This window comes from Petromyzon marinus, unplaced genomic scaffold, assembly GCF_048934315.1.
Source record: "Petromyzon marinus isolate PM22_M1 ecotype Great Lakes invasive population unplaced genomic scaffold, UKy_Petmar_22M1.pri1.0 PM_G_Scaffold_10, whole genome shotgun sequence".
NCBI lineage: Eukaryota > Metazoa > Chordata > Hyperoartia > Petromyzontiformes > Petromyzontidae > Petromyzon > Petromyzon marinus.
Genome location: NW_027422651.1, coordinates 1,682,887 through 1,705,918, shown reverse-complemented (window position 1 = coordinate 1,705,918; position 23,032 = coordinate 1,682,887). Strand labels below are relative to the sequence as shown.

General features: G+C 46.9%; 1 protein-coding gene across 1 annotated transcript in view; it reads right to left on the bottom strand.

Moving 5' to 3' along the window:
• Positions 1-23,032, bottom strand: part of LOC142908622 (uncharacterized) — a 77,723-nt gene that overhangs the window by 25,010 nt on the left and 29,681 nt on the right. Inside the window, exons 7-14 of the mRNA XM_076059390.1 lie at positions 22,951-23,007; positions 22,657-22,735; positions 19,577-19,672; positions 16,626-16,799; positions 15,788-15,841; positions 15,298-15,434; positions 13,792-13,848; positions 13,112-13,196 (exon numbers count right to left, since the gene is read on the bottom strand). Of these exons, the coding sequence (XP_075915505.1) occupies positions 13,112-13,196; positions 13,792-13,848; positions 15,298-15,434; positions 15,788-15,841; positions 16,626-16,799; positions 19,577-19,672; positions 22,657-22,735; positions 22,951-23,007 (739 nt within the window). The remainder of the gene's footprint in view (positions 1-13,111; positions 13,197-13,791; positions 13,849-15,297; positions 15,435-15,787; positions 15,842-16,625; positions 16,800-19,576; positions 19,673-22,656; positions 22,736-22,950; positions 23,008-23,032) is intronic.

Here is a 23,032-nt window from a genome sequence, read left to right as displayed (position 1 = left end):
CGGTCGGGACGGCCATTGGTCCGGATCTGTGGCCGTTCAATCGGCGTCCGGTCAGTAACCCTGCCCAAAAAGGGCGATCCTGCAGGCATACGGGGGGCAGATCTCTGGGACACGCGCACTTGTGACCTTCCCACAGGTTTGTCGGACACATCCAATACAGGCCGCTCTCAGATGGGGGATGACGCATCATATGGTAACACAAATTTCTTCAGGCGCGACGGGTGAACAAACCATGTCCGACGACCGAATTTTATTCGCACACTCTGATCCCGTAAAACCTCCACAATATCAATGGGCCCCTGCCAGGGGCGGTGAAATTTCGGGGACGTTCCCACCGGCACCATGGGGCAGTGCAACCAGGCTTTATCTCCAACACTCCACGGCTCTCGTGGCCGCTGCCTGCCGAACAATCTTTCGTTAGCGGCTTGTCGTCGTGCCGAATTTTGCAATGCAGCCTCTCGGGCTTCCCTTAGACGTTCCAAAGCCACCTGCATCGGAGCAGGCACCGTCGTAGATTTCTCCCGTTTTGGAATTCCCAATTTCACAATAGCCGGCGCTTCCGGTTCCCGTCCATACATCAGAAAAAATGGCGAGTACCCCATTGAGGCATGCGGGGCCAATCTATACGCGGCCAGCGTCGCTGCAACATGCAGATCCCAATCATCTTGAGCGGTGTTTACTTGGTGACAAAGCATGGACGTCAGCGTCCTATGCAGCCGCTCGACCATCCCGTCAGTCTGCGGGTCGTACGGGGACGTCCGGATCTTTTTGGTCCCCAGCGAGTCACACACGTCCTTAATCAATTTTGATGAAAAATTTCTGCCTTGGTCAGAAAGCAATTGTTCTGGGGCCCCCTTATCTAATACGTATCCATTCAAGAAAGCCTCAGTGATCGACGTCGCTGACTGGTCTACTAGCGGCCATGCCATCGGCCAATGAGTTAAGTATTCCACCCTGACGAGCAAATATCTGTGCCCTCGGGGGTGGTGGGAAACGGACCCAAAATATCCAGTGCCACAATTTCGTTCACTCTCGAAACTTGAATCGATTGCAAAGGGACACGATATGGCCGTGCCGGCGCTTTCCTCCGTGCACATTCCTGGCACACTTTTACATGCTGTTTCACATCGTTAAACATTCCCGGCCAGTAAAATTCACTCCCCACCGTCAACGCGGTCTTCTTCTCCCCCAGATGCAGCAATTTCTCATGTACCTCGTTAATAAGTTTCCCCCGCAACACCTTCGGGACAACAATACAAAATTTTTGTGCTTCCACATCCCAGCGAACAAGCAACCCCTCCGTTAACATCAAAAATGGGCGATCCTCCGATCCCCTTGAACGAGAGGCACGCAGCCTCATCCTGGTCAGCGAGGAATCTTCCACCTGCAGTTGCTTCCACTGCTTCAATGACAACCCCAACAGTTCAATTTCTGCTCCAGGGATTATCCCTGGCACCCCCGAACCCGCTGCAGCGACCGTTTGCGGAACCTCCTGCAGCGGCGGGCCGCAACGCGGCGAGACCTCTTTGCACCGACACGTCTCAGCCGGTCACGGCAACCTCGACAAAGCATCCGCGTTTACATGGTGCGTCCCTTTCCTATGCTGGATCGTGAAAGAGTACTCCTGGAGAGTCTCAATCCAGCGAGCCATTTGCCCCGATGGCTGATCCACGCGCAGCGAGTACTGTAGCGCCGCGTGATCAGTGCGGATCAAAAATTCCCTGCCGTATAGATACGGTCGGTACTGGCGCACAAAATAGACAATCGCCAATAATTCCCTACGCGTCACACAGTATTTTTGCTCGGCCGGCGATAACACCCGGCTGCCATATGCCACCACTCTCTCGACGCCATCAACCATTTGTGACAAAACCACGCCTATGCCCGTATCACAGGCATCCGCGTCAAGTATAAATTACTTCGTAAAATCCGGGTATCCCAACAGCGGTGCGTCCGCCAGTGCGGCCCGCAACGCTTCAAACGATTTTTGTTCAGCAATCCCCCATTGAAATTTTACACCTTTCCCGGTCAGCGTATGCAATGGTCGAGCAATCGTGGCAAAATCCTTAAAGAACCGCCGATAATACGACGCAAAGCCCACAAAGCTACGCACTTCCCCTGCTGTTTTCAGCACTGGCCATGTACGCACACAACTCGTCTTTTCCGGATCAGTGGCCACTCCTGACGCACTAACGACGTGCCCCAAATACTTCACCGATGTTCTCAACAATTGGCACTTCTGTGGTTTAAATTTCAATCCAGCGCGCCGCACTCTGCCAAAAACGGCGCGCAGCCGTTGCAAATGTTCATCGAAATTCCTACTGAAAACAATCACATCATCTAAATATATCAAGCATGACTCCCACTGCAGGTCTGACAACACAAGTTCCATTAATCGCTGGAAGGTCGCCGGCGTTGAGTGGAGTCCCATCGGGAGCACGTTAAATTGATACAATCCTTGTGGTGTCGGAAATGCCGTTTTAGGTCTTGACTCTTTATCCAGGGGCAATTGCCAAAAGCCCGACAACAAATCGAGGGTCGAAAATATTCTGGCGCCGGACAGGGCGTCCAGCGAATCATCAATTCGTGGAAGCGGGTATGCTTCCGCCACCGAAACTTTATTTAATTTCCGATAGTCAACACAAAATCGCATGGTTCCATCACGTTTTTTAACGAGGACAATAGGGGCCCCCCACGGGCTGGACAATGGGGCGATAATATCCTGCTCTAGCATTTTGTCAACAGATCGCCGAATACATTCTTTCTCAAGAGGACCTACACGATATGAATTTAACCTGATCGGGGGTGCGTTCCCTGTGTCAATACGATGCTGCAACAACGTCGTTCGACCCACGTATTTCCCTGAACTGAACACATCCTTAAATTCCACTAGCAACGCATGCAACCTCGACCGTTGCACAGGCGATAACTCTGGGTTTTGTTTGTAAAGATCCCTTAACCATTCCGGATCGTCCTCCTCCCTTGACAACATTTCATCCTTCCCCTTAGCAAAACATGTTTTTGTTTCTGGACCCGGCGCACCCGTTGCGTGCACCAACGTAGTGCCCCCTTGAATAACAACCTCTTCGTGCCCCGCGTTTACAATTTGAATGAAGGGATCACAATATTTGAGGGTGTCAACAGCACAATATTTGAGGGTGTCAACAGCACTCCCTCCTGTAGCTCATCCCAAGGCAATTCCTTCTTTAACCGTAGCGGTACCAATATTTGCGATGCAGGCGGGACGCGCACGGTGCGGCGCACCACGGCCTGCACCACAGCGTTCGTCACCGAAAATTTCGAAGTGTCCCCAAAAAATTCATACATTTCCCCGACGGTAATTCCAAACAACCTTTTTCCACTGAAATCTTAATTGGCATCTTTTGCAAAAAATCCGTGCCCAACAAACATGGTACCGCCAAGGCCGTTGAAACCAAAACACTTCCTGTCACAATAACCTCCCCAATTTGAATTGTCGCAACCACGCAGCCCATAATGCCCAAACTACCCCCGTTTGCCGCTACACATAGCCCTTCCACTGGCGCTAACGATCCAGGCGACGTCGGCAGCGACCGAAAAGTTTGCAACAAAATGAGAGTTGCCGATGCCCCGGTATCCACAATAACCCCTACGATAACACCTTGAATACATGCCATCACATCCGACGATCCCGGCGCGGCCCCCAACACACGATGTACCAACGCGCCCCACATATCCCGGCTATGCGTACTATCCGAACCCGATGAATACGGTTGAGATGACGCGGATGAGTGATGTGGATAGGGCGGCCGTGTATTGAATGCATCTCGACTCACCCGGGATCCTTGGTCTTGGGGGAACCGCCCGCCGTAGTTGTTCGGCGTCCACGGAGGACCACCTCTTCGTCTCCAGCAGTCGCGGGCGAGATGACTCCTCCGCCCGCACTCGTAGCATGTCCGATGCACGCCGTCTCCATATGCCCCGGGACGACGCCGTCGGTCTCCGGTCGACACTCCGGCCGCCGCTGCCATCGGCGGCGCCTCGTCCACCACCACCGCCACCGTGCTCGCAGCCCTGGCAGGGTTCGTCAGCGACGGCTGCGCTACCGCCGCCGCTGGTTCGTCTCGTATATCAAGGTTGACTTGTATGTTCCTGGCGATCAGCAACGATGACACGTCGTCGTCATCATGCTTGTCCGGGAGTGACAAGACGACTTTCAGTTCCTTTGCCAGCTGTAACATCTTCTCTTGCAGCAGGGAGTCCCAGCCCTCCTCGTCCATCGCCGGGTACGCAACCTGGGCGAGGGCCAGCAAGGTGCTGCGAAATGCCAGGGGGGACTCCGTGGCCTCCCGTTTCCTCTGTTGAAATCGACGTTTGGCGACCGACCGCGGCTCGTAGACCTTCCTCATTGCCGCAATAGCACCGTCCAATGTTTTTCTGAAAGCGGCAGGGAGTCCGTTAAAAGTCGCCAAGGAGTCGTCATCCAATGCCGTCGGCAGTGCTCGTAACGCGGCACTCTCCGTCCACTTCAGGGACTCGTAAGCCGCACGGAATCTTCGTATGAATGCTGTCCAATCTCCCACCTTGGCCTCTAATCGTTGTACATGTAGCCGTCGTGGCGGACCCTCCGACTGGTCGTCTTCATCGTCATCTTCTTCCAACCGCTCTGGCTGAGCGGCAACCTCCGGTGGTGGACCCGGTACGGGTAGTTGAATGCGGTTCTCTGTCAAGAAGTTCTGGAATTCCTCCGACAACTTCTCCATTCTGGCCTCCCACTGGGTCATGAGGACTCGCCAATCCTCCGGCAATCCCGGGCCTTCAGCACCACCCGAACCGCTGTCACCGTCCGGAGTACTGCCGGCCATCTGGCCGGGCTGCAAATCGTCGTTGTCGCTGTCGCCGCCCGAGTCCACTGGCACATTTCTCTTCTTTTCCGCTTTCCTTGACATCGTGGCGTGTTCCGTACTTTTTCTGACACCAAATATAGTGCCGTGAATTCACTCGGACGACAACCGTCTCTTTTTCCGCCGTCACTTTTATTACATCGTTCCGTACACACAGTAATTCTCTCCGTGCTCCGCTAACTCGGACACTCCGATTTACTTCAGCATCGTCCGTGCATCACCTTCCACACACAGTGTTTCTTCGCCTATCTCTTCACACACAGTGTCTTTCCTTCCACACACAGTGGTTCGTCTTCTATCTCTTCCACACACAGTGGTTCATCTTCTATCTCTTCCACACACAATGGTTCGTCGTCTATCTCCTCACACACAGTATCGCCGCTATCTCTTCACACGCAGTGACTTCCATCTATTCACACACAGTGACTCTATCTATCTCCGCTAACGCTGACTCTCCCTATCGCTATTTACTGTCTTTGGGGTCCGGCTCTCTTATCTATTCTTCCCTAACATTTCCAGCTGTCTTCTCCGTATCTCTTCACCTCTCGCCAACAACTGCCCAGCAACAACTTCCCAGCAGCAACTCTCCAACAGCAACCACCAACAGCAACTCCCCTCCGTTCAAACCACCTCGCGTTTGATCCCCTCTCGCATTAGCCTTAATTAATTGCCACGTGGCTCGCTGGCCGTTTCCCGCCAGCCCACACCTGTCCCCCTCATCAGACATTCCGACGCCACCACTTAACGCTAACAGCCTCTCGACCAATCACAGCCCTCGTGCCATGACTCCCTTAATTACTTTGGTTTGTTTACGGCACTTGCGACTCGACCACCTGTTCGACCTCGTGTGACCCGTTCTCCTTGTCTGTCTGTATGTACTGTACATGGCCAATTCCTATGCGCATTATCTACTCCACTACACCTTGAATAAAGGTGTCAGTTTTTGTGCCAGTTAAAAGGGTAAAATCTATTACTATAGGCCTGCCATTCATTCTCGGCAAGCTCTTCGTCATAAATAGAAGACTGTAAGACGGTGCCCAGTGACAAAACTACGGCCCACATTGCAAATCACTGTGGCCTTGCGCTCCTTCAATGGAGGAACAGCAAAACTAAACGAACTCTCTCCTGAAGCCCCCTTTCGTGGAGAGCAGACCTCGACAAATTGGCATTTAGGTCCTGACCACATTTTCATCATACGCAGGGATGTAATAAACATAGTTGATGCTTCCATGTCGTAATTACATTACAATGTGTCCATGCTGAAATTACATACAAATGCATGCATTCTTCATTTGAAGTGTCACATTGTATTATTGCTCTATAATTGTCATGCTTTTTAATGTCACGAGTGTATACCAATATACGTAGGTCTGTATCGAGAGCTCAACTCATGTTACGCTCTAATTAGGCTCACGATTCCAGGTTGTTCCATTTGCAATGAATAAAAAAAAACACTGCCACACGTTCAGCTTGTTACATTGCAAAAATATGCAGGGGACGCTCGATCCCATGGGAACTTGGTGACAAATTGCTAATTGCTCAGGCTGCCAAGTATCATGGGAGATCATTAGAGAATGCATAAAACTCACCCGGTCCACACAATCGTGAACATTGGCTCTTGCCACATCTTTAGGGATTGTTTTGATTAACAAAGCACCTCACAATTCGCTTGGCCAGCCCTTTACTTAATTACACGTATAATATGACAGTAGCGGACGTTACAACTTGTTACTTGATTACATCAAGTGTTGATTATATTCATATCAGGTAAGAGCAATTCATACGTAACATTAAAAAAATAGCAATTGTTATGCAAACTAGGGGCATGAGTGGCACGGTGGTTACCACACCGCAAGTTTATCCATCGGCCCGAGTTCAATTACAGTTGTAAGCTATATGTGTTCTCATATAATATGGTAGTTATTCTTTGGGTCTTTCGGTAAAGCCACGTAGATAGAAACAAATATGGTAGCTGCTTTCCTGAAGAACTGCGCGGTATGGAAACATCGCGTTATAACAACTTAAATGGTGGTAAATCACAATCCGCGATAACACGTGAGATGCGTATGCAAGCTGAACAAAGACTTGATGCACGTGGGTAGTATCCAGAAGCATCCCACCATGCGTGATGCTACGCAGAAACAGCCATAGATCCGCTTATTCCAACTCGCACGACGAAGTTCTGTTCACTCAACCGCGTTGTATACAATTTGCAGGAAAGCGCAGCGGGAAACTTAGGGATGGCGAACCAAGCGCGCTCGCAAAACCGTCACGTACCACTTGGTGCAGATTTATTTTTTCGTGCTGCCGGTGTTTCCGTACAATGGCGAAAAACGCGTTCTTGATTATTATGACCAGTCACGTGGTGCAGAACCTCATGCTCAAGGTCCGAGTCCCATTGTGTATGGCTTACACGCTCGCGAGTTCAGAGAGACACTTGTAAGGGTGTTCTGTACCAATAGACGCGTTGGGGAGGTTAACAATCGACTCATTTTTCCCCGTTCCATTTGACGATAGCGGAATAATAAACGGCAAGTTGCGACAACCGGTGTCCCTCGATTTACGAACGTTCGGCTCACGACATTTGGCGCTCACGCAATGACTCTTTGGTTCTATTCGGTAAAGTCACGTAGGTCAAAAAATAAAATAACAAAAATCACGACGTTTCGGCCACAACACAAGCGGCCTTCATCAGGTGAAGGGAGCGTGCTGTCATGAGGACAGCGTTGGAGTGAAAACAGCCAAGCCCAGGTCGCGTCCTTTAAGTCGTGTGGGAGGAAGCAAAACGCTTTGACAAAGAAATTAGCTCACGCAATTGTACAAATTACGGACACTTTTCGATTCACGAAATCGATTTTCCACGTGAACGAAATTTCACACTGCACGCGTCACCGGATCAATCGAGAACAGGCCGTGAGGCTGCGTCATCCATCCACTAGAGAGTCTCAGCATCCCTACAGCATGTCAACTTTCCAGTCATTCCAACATGCAGAGATTTTTACGAGTTATAGTAATAGGTTTTACCCTTTTAACTGGCACAAAAACTGACACCTTTATTCAAGGCATCATGTTTGCAATAACCACAACACAAGCAGTCAAAATGCAAACAAAAGAGACAACTCTGATAATAACATGCACTGTCCTTGAATTTGATTGGTCCACACCCGAGACAGCTTTTCTTAGAGCCTAGTCTCCATTGGTGTTGGACCAGAAGACGCCAAAAGGCGTACAACTCAAAAACAGCGCACTATCAGAGTATTGAGGTGCTTGGGGTGAGCCATTATGAGTCCTCCTTTGCCAGTAACAAGATATAGGAAGAGGTTTTACCCTTTTAACTGGTTAATTCTTTTTCGTCTTCGCTTTAACTTTAATATACATTTGTTTGGTATTTGTGTTCTCTATTGTAGTTTTTGTTGCGCTGTGACAAGCGATATAGGTGTGTATTTTTTTAGGTTAGGAGTAGAGTTGGAGTGGCTGTCCGAAACGCATCCCGAAAATTAAATGAAAGTGGGAAAATCGTTAAATTTACGCAATTGTGTTTTCCGCGTGTTTTAAGTCCTTTTTTTCTTTTAAGAACGCCATCCCTTTTGTAAATCGAAGGACCTGCAATGATGTGCAAGTACAAAATAACAAAGAAACTGACATTTGTCAAACACATTGTCCTAAAGAGGATGAACTTGAGTTTCAGGAATTGCTCATTGCTAAACTGCCCATAGAATGGCTTTGCATTTTAGTGGCAATGCTATACATCCAGAAATATTCCCACTTCCTCCGATTGTGGCCGATGTTAATGACCAAATATTACATTGAAATCATTGTGATAGCTATTTTTACGGGCAAGGTTATTTCATGAATTCGTGATTAACTGTTTTTTTCCCGTTTTGCATAAGTAAAAATGATTTAAGAAAATTAATGGTTCACATCTTTACGCAATATGCTTACATAATAATGTTGCAGTGTATAGTGTGCTATAAAATGTCACATGCATGCTTGTAAATCATCTCAGATTTAATTAAACGATTGTTTTGCTTTATAGCATATCCGCCCTCGTCACTGAACCGCCAATTCCATGAAAAAATCAATTCCATAAAAAAAAATACGAAGTGTTTTCTTGCTCACATAAAAAGCATCCAGTGACTCTCATCACCAATGCCAGCAACCAAACAAGGTGAAATTTGCACATTCCCATAATGGGGGGCTACGTTTGTTCACAGGATGAAAACTTTTCAATCATCAGCATCAGCAGCTATGCCCAAATAACCCAGAATGTACCCGATCTAGTGAAATCCTGGAAGATAATCAGGTTTTAACTTGGATGTTGCTGGCGCAGTGCTGACCACACGCATAGCAGGTTGGCATGGGCAGCTGCAGGGGTGCAAGGTGGTCAGCTGAAGGATCCATTGTTGTACTGTACTTATATGCTCTACTCGCACTTGTGCTCATCCATTTTGTGTTCCGCTTTCTGTCTCGCAGCGAAATTCCCAACGTGTGCGATTGTTACATTTGATTTGTCAGTGTGAGTTCCGTTCCTGATCATTGTTTCTGATCACTCGCAAGACAATTGAGAGATGGACATTGGAAGGCCTTCTTCCAGAAGCGGATAGAGAATGACTTTGATGATAAGTCATTTGACTCTCAATTCTATTTCACATTTGCTTGGTTATGGTATTTACTAAAATGCAAAATAACCCTCGAAGCTTTGTTTATCATTCAAATAATTTGAAACGAGCATGCAACCAAGATTTTGCTGCATGTTGTTTTATTTGCATGTTTCATTTATAGGCTGCTATATACTGGTGGGGAGGTGGAAAGGGAGAAGTGGGGGGGGGGGGGGGATTGGGAGGATTTGTGTGCTGGGGGGTGGGCAGAAGCTTGTGCAAGCTGTTTTTTCTACATAACTCAATTTACTTTCTTTCATTTGTCAAACTTGCAACATTTAAATTGTTGATTTAAAGCTTTCGTGACTGCAGGGATTCACATTCTTGGTTCTTTCGGTAAAGTCACCACCACGTAGAAGGGAAGACAATAAAATAATAGAGAATTTTATTGTTTTATATTTTTATTATTTTATTGTTTCCCTTCTAGCGAGAATTTTATTGTTTTATATTTTTATTATTTGATTGTTTCCCTTCTACGTGACTTTACCGAAAGAACCAAGAATTTGCAACATTTAGTTGATATACTAAGCGACCTCTCACGGTCTTTACATAACGTCTTGACATGTAACCTACTCCGATCATTTGTCCCCAAGTTAAAATCGCCCTAAATGCATGGAAATAATTTGACACAGCACCCACGACCACTGAAAATAAGAATGCTTGATTAAAGCACTGATGTGCGTTTATTGTTGTAACTGTTGACGATGAAAAAAGAAGCAATCCGAGCACAAAGCAACACATGGATGCACATGCAATCAGGGAATCATGTCGCAGCTCCGATTATAGCACGGTTGGCTACGTACAGTGTGAAAGGCGTTCTCCACGCATACTAAATTTAATTTCACATTTGTAACGTATTTGTTGCGCAAGGTGAAAAAAATATTAACAGATGTGCACACGTATGTATTAGAATGTGAATCAATTATTGCATTATCCAGTTCATATCATGTACTCGGCAATGACACACAATGTTTGCTTTGTGATTGTATATTATGGATATTTTTTGGTCTATAATACGGTATCTTCCTCCACATTTTCAATAAGCTAAGCAATGAGAGATCAGCACATATAAATCATTAAAAGATCATTGTTTACCCAAGCTCATATTTAGTGTATCGTGATGTTGATGAAGATATATTATTGTTGTTACATGCAAGTGCTGTTGCTGAACAACTGAGAGATCAAAACAATGTCCATTAGCAAATTAATCTCCTGAACAACACCATATGGTGGGACCAGAATTATTTGTAAAGTAACCATTGTTAACAGGCATGGCAGTCAAAGAATGTAACGCATCAGTTGGGAGATGGAGCAATGAAATCAGCTCGTGTGCAGGTCATAGTTGGATTATTACATCATAGCATCGTCAAAGGTGGTGGGTTGGGGAGGCCTCCATTCATTGACCATGGCTGATGATGATGACGATGATGATATATAAAGGTGTCTCAGTTTTAGTATTTGATTCCTTGCTGATTTTGTACGTTTGCTCACTGATAAACAAATTATCAGTCTATAATTTTAATGGTAGGTGTATTTGAACAGTGAGAGACAGAAAAACAACAAAAAAATCCAGAAAAACGCATGTTAATAATGTTATAAATTAATTTGCATTTTAATGAGGGAAATAAGTATTTGACCCCCTCTCAATTAGAAAGATTTTTGGCTCCCAGGTGTCTTTTATACAGGTAACGAGCTGCGATTAGGAGCACACTCTTAAAGGGAGTGCTCCTAATCTCAGCTTGTTACCTGTATAAAAGACACCTGTCCACAGAAGCAATCAATCAATCAGATTCCAAACTCTCCACCATGGCCAAGACCAAAGAGCTCTCCAAGGATGTCAGGGACAAGATTGTAGACCTACACAAGGCTGGAATGGGCTACAAGACCATTGCCAAGCAGCTTGGTGAGAAGGTGACAACAGTTGGTGCGATTATTCGCAAATGGAAGAAACACAAAAGAACTGTCAATCTCCCTCGGCCTGGGGCTCCATGCAAGTTCTCACCTCGTGGAGTTGCAATGATCATGAGAACGGTGAGGAATCAGCCCAGAACTACACGGGAGGATCTTGTCAATGATCTCAAGGCAGCTGGGACCACAGTCACCAAGAAAACAATTGGTAACACACTACGCCGTGAAGGAAATCCTGCATCGCCCGCAAAGTCCCCCTGCTCAAGAAAGCACATATACATGACCATCTGAAGTTTGCCAATGAACATCTGAATGATTCAGAGGACAACTGGGTGAAAGTGTTGTGGTAAGATGAGACCAAAATGGAGCTCTTTGGCATCAACTCAACTCGCCGTGTTTGGAGGAGGAATGCTGCCTATGACCCCAAGAACACCATCCCCACCGTCAAACATGGAGGTGGAAACATTATGCTTTGGGGGTGTTTTTCTGCTAAGGGGACAGAACAACTTCACTGCATCAAAGGGACGATGGACGGGGCCATGTACCGTCAAATCTTGGGTGAGAACCTCCTTCCCTCAGCCAGGGCATTGAAAATGGGTCGTGGATGGGTATTCCAGCATGACAATGACCCAAAACACACGGCCAAGGCAACAAAGGAGTGGCTCAAGAAGAAGCACATTAAGGTCCTGGAGTGGCCTAGCCAGTCTCCAGACCTTAATCCCATAGAAAATATGTGGAGGGAGCTGAAGGTTTGAGTTGCCAAACGTCAGCCTCGAAACCTTAATGACTTGGAGAAGATCTGCAAAGAGGAGTGGCACAAAATCCCTCCTGAGATGTGTGCAAATCTGGTGGCCAACTACAAGAAACATCTGACCTCTGTAATTGCCAACAAGGGTTTTGCCACCAAGTACTAAGTCATGTTTTGCAGAGGGGTCAAATACTTATTTCCCTCATAAAAATGCAAATACATTTATTACATTTTTGAAATGCTTTTTTTTCTGGATTTTGTTGTTGTTATTCTGTCTCTCACTGTTCAAATAAACCTACCATTAAAATTATAGACTGACCATTTTTTTGTCAGTGGGCAAACGTACAAAATCAGCAGGGGATCAAATACTTTTATCCCTCACTGTACATTGTTATTAAAGGCAATGCATCCTATTGTTATAGTTACATTGTTATTGAAGACAATTCATCATATTGTTATAGTTACATTGTTATTTAAGACAATGTATCCTATTGTTATAGTTACAATGTTATTGAAGACAATGGATCATATTGTTATAGTTACATTGTTATTGAAGACAATTCATCATATTGTAATAGTTACATTGTTATTGAAGACAATGTAACCTATTGTAATAGTTACATTGTTATTGAAGACAATGTATCCTAGTGTTATAGTTACATTGTTATTAAAGACAATGCATCATATTGTTACAGTTACATTGTTATTAAAGACAATGCATCCTAGTGTAATAGTTACATTGTTATTGAAGACAATGCATCATATTGTTATTATCAGAGCCATGTGTGTTTGCATGTTCACCCATTCACCCACCACTCACCCACGCACTTAGTCAACCACCATCGCCCCACTCTCCCCCCACTCTCCCCCCACCCTCCCCCCACTCTCCCCCCACTCTCCCCCCCCACCCCCACTCTCAGCTTCTTCTCCTTAGCGATTCTCTCCGCCCTGAGCGCTGCCACCTGGACAGGTGACAGCGGCGTCTCGTAGCTGATACCGCTGCAACAACATCAACAACATCAACAACACCATCAATAACATCAATAACATCAACAACACCATCAACAACATCAACAACACTATCAATACCATCAATAACATCAGTAACATCAAAAACACCATCAACAACATCAACAACATAAAGAACACCATCAACAACAATCAACAACATCAACAACACCATCAATAACATCAACAACATCAAAAACACCATCAACAACATCAACAACACCATCAATAACATCAACATCAAAAACACCATCAACAACATCAACAACACTATCAACAACATCAACAACATCAACAACATCAACACCATAAACAACACTATCAATAGCATCAACACCATCAACACGATCAACAACATCAAAACCATCAACAACACCATCAACAACACCATCAACAACATCAACACAATAGAACAACACCATCAACACCATCATCAACACCATCAACACCATCATCAACACCATCAACACCATCATCAACACCATCATCAACACCATCATCAACACCATCAACACCATCATCAACACCATCATCAACACCATCAACACCATCACCATCATCACCATCAGCGGTGTGGGGTGCTCACCTCTCCGACGGCACCGACACGCGCTTGGGATTCTTCTGGAAGAGATTTGTCCCCAACCTGAAAAGAGCGCAGCACACACACACACAGTCACACACACGCACGCAGACACACACACACACACGCACGCAGACACACACACATGCACAGACACACACACGCACGCACGCAGACGCACACACGCACGCACGCAGACACACACACATGCACAGACACACACACGCACACGCACGCAGACACACACACATGCACAGACACACGCACGCAGACACACACACATGCACAGACACACACACACACACGCAGACACACACACATGCACAGACACACACGCACGCACGCAGACACACACGCACACGCACGCAGACACACACACATGCACAGACACACGCACGCAGATACACAGACATGCACAGACACACGCACGCACGCACGCAGACACACACACGTAGACACACGCACGCGCACGCACGCACACGCGACGTCAGAGGGGGCGGGTGAGTGAGTGGATGAGCGGGTGGGTGGGTGAGTTTGTGGGTGAGTGAGTGGGTGAGTGAGTGGGTGGGTAGGCGAGTGAGTGGGTGAGTGAGTGGGTCGGTGAGTGGGTGGAAGAGTGTGTGTGTGGGTGGGTGGGCGGGTGAGTGGGTGAGTGGGCGGGTGAGTGAGTGGATGAGTGAGTGAGTGGGTGGGTGGGTGGGTGAGTGGGTGGGTGAGTGGGTGAGTGAGTGGGTGGGTGGGTGAGTGGGTGAGTGAGTGGGTGGATGGGTGGGTGAGTGGGTGGGTGGGTGAATGGGTAGGTGAGTGGGTGGGTGAGTGAGTGAGTGGGTGAGTGAGTGGGTGGGTGGGTAGGCGAGTGAGTGGGTGAGTGAGTGGGTGGGTGAGTGGGTGGAAGAGTGTGTGTGTGGGTGGGTGGGCGAGTGGGTGGAAGAGTGTGTGTGTGGGTGGGTGGGCGAGTGAATGGGTGAGTGAGTGGGTGGGTGGGTGAGTGAGTGGGCGGGTGAGTGAGTGGATGAGTGAGTGAGTGGGTGGGTGAGTGGGTGAGTGGATGAGTGAGTGAGTGGGTGGGTGAGTGGGTGAGTGTGTGGGTGGGTGGGCGAGTGAGTGAGTGAGTGGGTGGGTGAGTGGGTGGGTGAGTGGGTGAGTGAGTGGGTGAGTGGGTGAGTGAGTGGGTGAGTGGGTGGGTGGGTGAGTGAGTGGGTAGGTGAGTGGGTGGGTGAGTGGGCGGGTGAGTTGGTGAGTGAGTGGGTGGGTGAGTGAGTGGGTGGGTGGGTGAGTGAGTGGGTGAGTAAGTGAGTGGGTGAGTGAGTGAGTGGGTGGGTGAGTGAGTGGGTGAGTGAGTGGGTGGGTGAGTGAGTGGATGAGTAAGTGAGTGGGTGAGTGAGTGAGTGGGTGGGTGAGTGAGTGGGTGGGTGAGTGAGTGGATGAGTAAGTGAGTGGGTGAGTGAGTGGGTCGGTGAGTGAGTGAGTGGGTGAGCGAGTGAGTGGGTGGGTGAGCGTGCGGGCACCCACACGGGTTTGAGTGACATCCTGCGCTTGGCAGCGCTGCTCCGCGCCAGCTCAAACTTGGCAGAGAAGAGCTCCGTCTGAGTCGTGTGCTCGTCCTGCGCGAAGATCTGGCTGGTGCACAGCGGCTGCCTGCTCTTCGTCTACGCGGGGAGGGAGGGAAGGGAGGGGGAGGGAGGGAAGCAGTCAAATGATCATCACCACCACCACCATGAGACCCACTACAGCCATCATCATCGCCGCCATCACCATCACCACCACCATGAGACCCACTTAGCGCACCTGCTCACCCGCTCACTCGCCTACTCACCCGCTCACCCGCGGCTCGCTCGCCCACTCACCCACCCACCCACTCACCCACCCGCTCACCCCTCTCACCCACCCACCCGCTTGCCCGCCTGCCCACTCACCCACCAACCCACCCGCTCACCCACCCGCTCGCCCATTCACCCACCCGCTCACCCACTCACCAGTGGCTCGCTCACCAGCCACTCACCTTGTAGACGCCTTTGGTCTTCTGCTTCTTCTTGGGGTGGAAGTCGTAGAGGAGCTGGGGGAGACATTGAAGGCACGAAGACGGTCAGCAGCTCACCACCACCGTCACCATGGTGATGGTGAGCTCACCACCACCATGGTGACAGTCAGCTCACCACCACCGTCACCATGGTGACAGTCAGCTCACCACCACCACCGTCACCACCATCACCATCACCATGGTGACAGTCAGCTCACCATCACCGTCACCATGGTGACAGTCCGCTCACCATCACCGTCAGCTCACCATCACTATGGTGACAGTCAGCTCACCACCACCGTCACCATGGTAACAGTCAGCTCACCATCACCGTCACCACGGTGACAGTCAGCTCGTCACCACCATCACCGTCACCACGGTGACAGCTCACCATCACCGTCACCACCACCACTGTCACCATGGTGATAGTCAGCTCACCCACTCACTCACCCAGCCACCCACTCACCCATTCACCCATTCACCCACCCACCAACCCACTTACCCACCCACCCCCCCACCCAGCCACCCACTCACCCACTCACTAACCCACCCACTCACTCACCCACCCACTCACCAAACAACCCACCCACCCATCCACGCCTCACTCACTCACCCACGCAGCCACCCACTCACCCACGCAGCCACCCACTCACCCATGCACTCACTCACTCACCCAGCCACCCACTCACCCACTCACTAACCCACCCACTCACTCACCAACCTACCCACTCACCCATTCACCCACCCACCAACCCACCCACTTACCCACCCACCCCCCCACTAGCCACCCACACACCCACTCACTTACCCACCCACCCACCTTGCCATCCTCGCGTGGCACCACAACGGCCTCGTAGCGCGAGCGGCAGTGCTTGGGTGAGCGGTAGACGCGGCTCACCACGTTCACCACATCGCTCACCAGCTCCCAGTTGGGGGTGTGCGCCGGGGACACCGGGGCCAGGTTCAGCGGCAGCTCCAGCAGCTGCTGGATCGCCTGGTGAGGAGACACGGAGGGAGGGGGGGGGGGTTGGTGGGTGGGTGGGTGAGTAGTTGGGTGAGTGCGTGGGTGGGTGGGTGAGTGGGTGAGTGAGTGGGTGGGTGGGTGGGTGAGTGAGTGAGTGGGTGGGTGAGTGGGTGGGTGAGTGGGTGAGTGAGTGGGTGGGTGGGTGAGTAGTTGGGTGAGTGGGTGGGTGAGTAGTTGGGTGAGTGGGTTGGTGGGTGAGTGGATGAGTGAGTAGGTGAGTGGGTGGGTGGGTGAGTGGGTGAGTGAGTGGGTTGGTGGGTGAGTGGGTGGGTGAGTGGGTGAGTGAGTGAGTGGGTTGGTGGATGAGTAGTTGGGTGGGTGAGTGGGTTGGTGGGTGAGTGGGTGGGTGGGTGAGTGAGTGGGTGGGTGAGTGGGTGAGTGAGTGGGTGGGTGAGTGGGTGGGTGGGTGAGTGAGTAGTTGGGTAGGTGAGTGGGTTGGTGGGTGAGTGTATGGGTGAGTGGGTGGGTGAGTGGGTAAGTTTGTGTGTGTGTGTGTGTCTGTGGTCCGGCATGCCTAAACAGCTTTTGTTCTGCCGGATAGAGGGGGCTAAACGGGCGCGGCCCGGGCCAGAGAAGAGATGGAGTGATGTGGTACAGGAAGACGTGGAGCTGAGTGGACTTGCCGATGACTGGTACCAGTATTTTCAAGATCGGATTTGTTGTTGAAAGTGGTTGCGCAATTGGCGGTTTGGAGTGTCCGTCTAAGGCTTTGATGGTCTTCCAAAGTTTTGATGAGTTTTGGCGGTGGTCAAAAGATTCGACAAACTCGTGCCAGCGTTCCCTGTTTTGGCTTGATTGATTAGCTTTGTGATTTCAATATTGAAGGCCGGGAGGATTTGTGGTGATGTAGGATTTTTTGTCCTAATGGTGTTCCGTTGGTTTATTAGCGTTGAGGCTTGTTTAGGGAGGCAGGGAAGGTGTTGCTTGCAGCAACCCCCCAGCGATGGTGTGCTTGGTGGTAGTCGCGATGATGTTTCTGAAATTATTTTCAGAGTTATGTGCGGATGTGTGGCTATGGTTGATGTTGTCGGTGAATAATTATTCTGAATCATAAGTGAAAAGTGGCCAGTTTCCTTTTTTAAAGTTGTGATACAAGCGGTTTTTAGGATTTAAATGTAGATTTAAAGCTTCCGTGACTGCAGGGATTCATATTCTTGGTTCTCTCGGTAAAGTCACCACCACGTAGAAGGGAAACAATAAAATAATAAAAATACGTTAAAAAAATAATTCTCACGACGTTTGCAATCATCATAAAAAACGCCACTTTTTTTTCAAATCTTCTCGCTGTGGATTTCACACCTGCTGATGATGATTGCTTGTTTGTTTAGCAATCGAAACGTCATGAGAATGTTATTGTTTTTATTATTTTATTATTTCTCTTCTATGTGACTTTACCAAAAGCATCGAGTGAACGGTTTTTAGGAGTTTGTGAATGTTTGGCGGCATTGAGGGTCAACGCAATAGGTGGGCGGTCGGCTCCAAGGGCCTCAAAAAGACTCGCCAGTCGATTGATGAAAGGAGTTTTCCTGACGCTATTGAAGGGCAAGATGATGACGGAACTCTGGTTTGATTCTTTTCATCGAGTACCCCATAGGGGGAGCCGTTCAAGATACCGGCCATGAGGTCGCCACGTGCATCGGGGAGGGGAAGACTGCGGCCTTTTTTTGTGGGCGTCGAAATCTCCAATAACAATTGAGTCGTCGTTTGGAAAAAAGTCGATATATATTGAACTCATAGTTGCGAGGGCAAGACCTCGTCGCCGAGATGTAGACGTTGATTAAGGTGAGCGGGCCCAGACGGGATTTGATACGGACGCTTAAGACTTCTGCGGTGATATCACAATGAGGCATTGGGATTTTAATATCTTCAAATTGAATGCTGTCGTGGATGAGGTAAAGGGAGACTGCCACCGGCTGTTGGTCGGTCTCTCTTACGGAGGAAAGTGACATTTTGTAAGTCGGGGCGCGCGAGAAGTGGATTTTAATTTTGTTTCTTCGATGGCGGCTACGTCAATGGAGTTCTCTTGTAGGAAGGTGCCGGAGTTCAAGAGATTTGTCGTTGATGCCGTCGATGTTTTGGTCGAAGGATTTTAAGGTCGTTTTTGTCGTGGACGTTTCGTGTTGTGGTTGTGCAAGGTGGAGTTGTTGGAGTGGACGATTTGCAGAACCGGCCGGAATTTGAGCTGGGGATGCGGGCTAAAGCAGCGCAGCGTTTGCGTTACGAAGCTTTGCAAACCGTCGTGTTGGATGGAATTTGCATTGACGTTCATGCCGCAGCCGCCACAAGGGAAAGACGTGGCCTGGATTAAAATCGACGTCCCCGGCAATAATGAGAAGCCAGCTCCAGCATGCGGGGAGGCCTGGGCTGGCTGGCGAAGTTGCCATGTTTCGATTTAAAGCTTTCGTGACTGCAAGGATTCTTTCGGTAAAGTCACGTAGAATGAAAATAAAATAATAAATTGATAAAATAAAATAAAACTTCGTGAGAATTTTATTGTGTTATTTTATTTTACCAAATTTATTATTTTATTCTCATTCTACGTGACTTTACCGCAAGAACCAAAGAAGAAGTTGCCATCAGCAAATGCTTTAGTAGCACTTGGGTCTCTCCACTTGGAACAAGCGACAACACCGCAGCGGTGGTTGTTGTCGAGCGGGTGGGTGGCCTAAACCCCTAAACCTTAACCGTGACGTAAACCCTTAAACCCTCCCCACCTCACCCACCACCCTCACCCCCCACCGCGTCACCTGCAGCAGGGCCCAGTCCTCGTTGACAAGCCACTGCGGCTGGTCGGCGGTGAGATCCGGCGGCGGCGGCCCCACACGGCCCGCGGCCGCCACGTCCTATTGTTATAGGTACATTGTTATTAAAGGCAATGCGTCCTATTGTTATGGTTACATTGTTATTAAAGACAATGCATCCTATTGTTATGGTTACATTGTTATTAAAGACAATGCATCATATTGTTATAGTTACATTGTTATTGAAGACAATACATCCTATTGTTATGGTTACATTGTTATTAAAGACAATGCATCCTATTGTTATGGTTACATTGTTATTAAAGACAATGCATCCTATTGTTATAGTTACATTGTTATTAAAAACAATGTATCATATTGTCATAGTTACATTGTTATTAAAGACAATGCATCCTGTTGTTATAGTTACATTGTTATTAAAGACAATGTATCATATTGTCATAGCTACATTGTTATATTCTTAGTTTTTTCGGTAAAGTCACGTTGAAGAGAAAAAACAAAACAACAAAATATATATAAAACAATAAAAAATTCTCACGACGTTTCGACCATAACTCAAACGGTCATCATCAGGTGTGTCGGTTTGCATAAATTTATTTCGAAAACGGCATATTTATTTATTTATATAAAAATAACGTTTGCGTCACGCGCAACGATTGGCTGTTTGCCAGGACTAGTCCATCTATTTTTTGAAAAGAGGAGGGGGGAGACGAAATTTGTTTTTATGTATGCTGTCTGAAAGCCACTGTAAGCGTGAACAATCAATCAAGAACTGAAATGATTTATCAAATCTTTCCAATGATTGCTAAGATAGAATCCATCTTCTCGGTTGAAATTGTCTCTGTGTTTGTATATGTGGATAGCCTCATGAACGAATCTCTCATGGAAGCCAGATGGCTTACAAAGAACCTCCGTCTTGGAAAAGTCAATGGCATGTGAGCCTACTGAATTAGAACAATGATCTGCTACGGCCGAGGTGTTGGTCCTACCGTGTTTAAGGTCTGCTTTATGTTCACGAATGCGGTCCGAGATATGGCGTTTGGTTTCTCCAATGTAACTACTACCACAGAGGCAACTTAGTTTGTAGACACCAGGGTATTGTATGTCCGGAATCACATCTTTTACAGACGGAACCAGATCACGGATTTTATGTAATGTGTTGAAACGGACCTGGATCTTGTTTTCCAAGACGGAGGTTCTTTGTAAGCCATCTGGCTTCCATGAGAGATTCGTTCATGAGGCTATCCACATATACAAATACAGAGACAATTTCAACCGAGAAGATGGATTCTATCTTAGCAATCATTGGAAAGATTTGATAAATCATTTCAGTTCTTGATTGATTGTTCACGCTTACAGTGGCTTTCAGACAGCATACATAAAAACAAATTTCGTCTCCCCCCTCCTCTTTTCAAAAAATAGATGGACTAGTCCTGGCAAACAGCCAATCGTTGCGCGTGACGCAAACGTTATTTTATATAAATAAATAAATATGCCGTTTTCGAAATAAATTTATGCAAACCGACACACCTGATGATGACCGTTTGAGTTATGGTCGAAACGTCGTGAGAATTTTTTATTGTTTTATATATATTTTGTTGTTTTGTTTTTTCTCTTCAACGTGACTTTACCGAAAAAACTAAGAATATGAATTACTGCAGTCACGAAAGCTTTAAATCAAAGCTACATTGTTATTAAAGACAATGCATCCCGTTGTTATAGTTACATTGTTATTAAAGACAATGCATCATATTGTTATAGTTATATTGTTATTAAAGACAATGCATCATATTGTTATAGTTACATTGTTATTAAAGACAATGCATCCTGTTGTTATAACTACATTGTTATCAAAGACAATGCATCCTATTGTTATGGTTACATTGTTATTAAAGACAATGTATCATATTGTTATGGTTACATTGTTATTAAAGACAATGTATCATATTGTTATGGTTACATTGTTATTGAAGACAATGTAAACATATTGTTATAGTTACAATTTATCAATTTATTATTTTATTCTCATTCTACGTGACTTTACCGAATGAACCAAAGAAGATATAGTTACATTGTTATTAAAGGCAATGCATCCTGTTTTTATGGTTACATTGTTATCAAAGACAATGTATCATATTGTTATAGTTACATTGTTATTAAAGACAATGCATCCTATTTTTATGGTTCATTGTTATTAAAGACAATGCATCCTATTGTTACAGTTACATTGTTATTAAAGACAATGCATCCTGTTGTTATAGTTACATTGTTATTAAAGACAATGCATCCTGTTGTTATAGTTACATTGTTATTAAAGACAATGTATCATATTGTTATAGTTACATTGTTATTGAAGACAATGCATACTATTTTTACGGTTACATTGGTATTAAAGACAATGCATCATATCGTTATAGTTATATTGTTATTGAAGACAATGCATCACATTGTTATAGTTACGTTGTTATCAAAGACAATGTATCCTATTGTTATGGTTACATTGTTATTAAAGACAATGTATCATATTGTTATAGTTACAATTTATCAATTTATTATTTTATTATCATTCTACGTGACTTTACCGAAAGAACCAAAGAAGATATAGTTACATTGTTATTGAAGACAATGCATCCTATTGTTACAGTTACATTGTTATTAAAGACAATGTATCCTATTGTTATAGTTACAGTGTTGTTGAAGACAATGCATACTCTTTTTACGGTTACATTGTTATTAAAGACAATGCATCATATTGTTACAGTTACATTGTTATTAAAGACAATGCATCCTAGTGTTATAGTTACATTGTTATTGAAGACAATGCATACTATTTTTACGGTTACATTGTTATTAAAGACAATGCATCATATCGCTATAGTTACATTGTTATTGAAGACAATGCATCATATTGTTATTATCAGAGTCATGTGTGTTTGCATGTTCACCCATCCACCCACCACTCACCCACGCACTCAGTCACCCACCCTCGCCCCACTCTCCCCCCACTCTCCCTCCACTCCCCCCCCCCACTCTCCCCCCACTCTCCCCCCCACCCCCCCTCTCACCTTCTTCTCCTTAGCGATTCTCTCCGCCCTGAGCGCTGCCACCTGGACAGGTGACAGCGGCTTCTCGTAGCTGATACTGCTGCAACAACATCAACAACATCAACAACACCATCAATAACATCAACATCAACAACACCATCAATAACATCAACAACATCAACACCACCATCAACACCATCAACACCATAAACAACACCATCATCATCATCAACAACACCATCAACACCATCATCAACACCATCAACACCATCACCATCATCACCATCATCACCATCAGCGGTGCGAGGTGCTCACCTCTCCGACAGCACCGACACGTGCTTGGGATTCTTCTGGAAGAGATTTGTCCCCAACCTGAAAAGAGCGCAGCACACACACA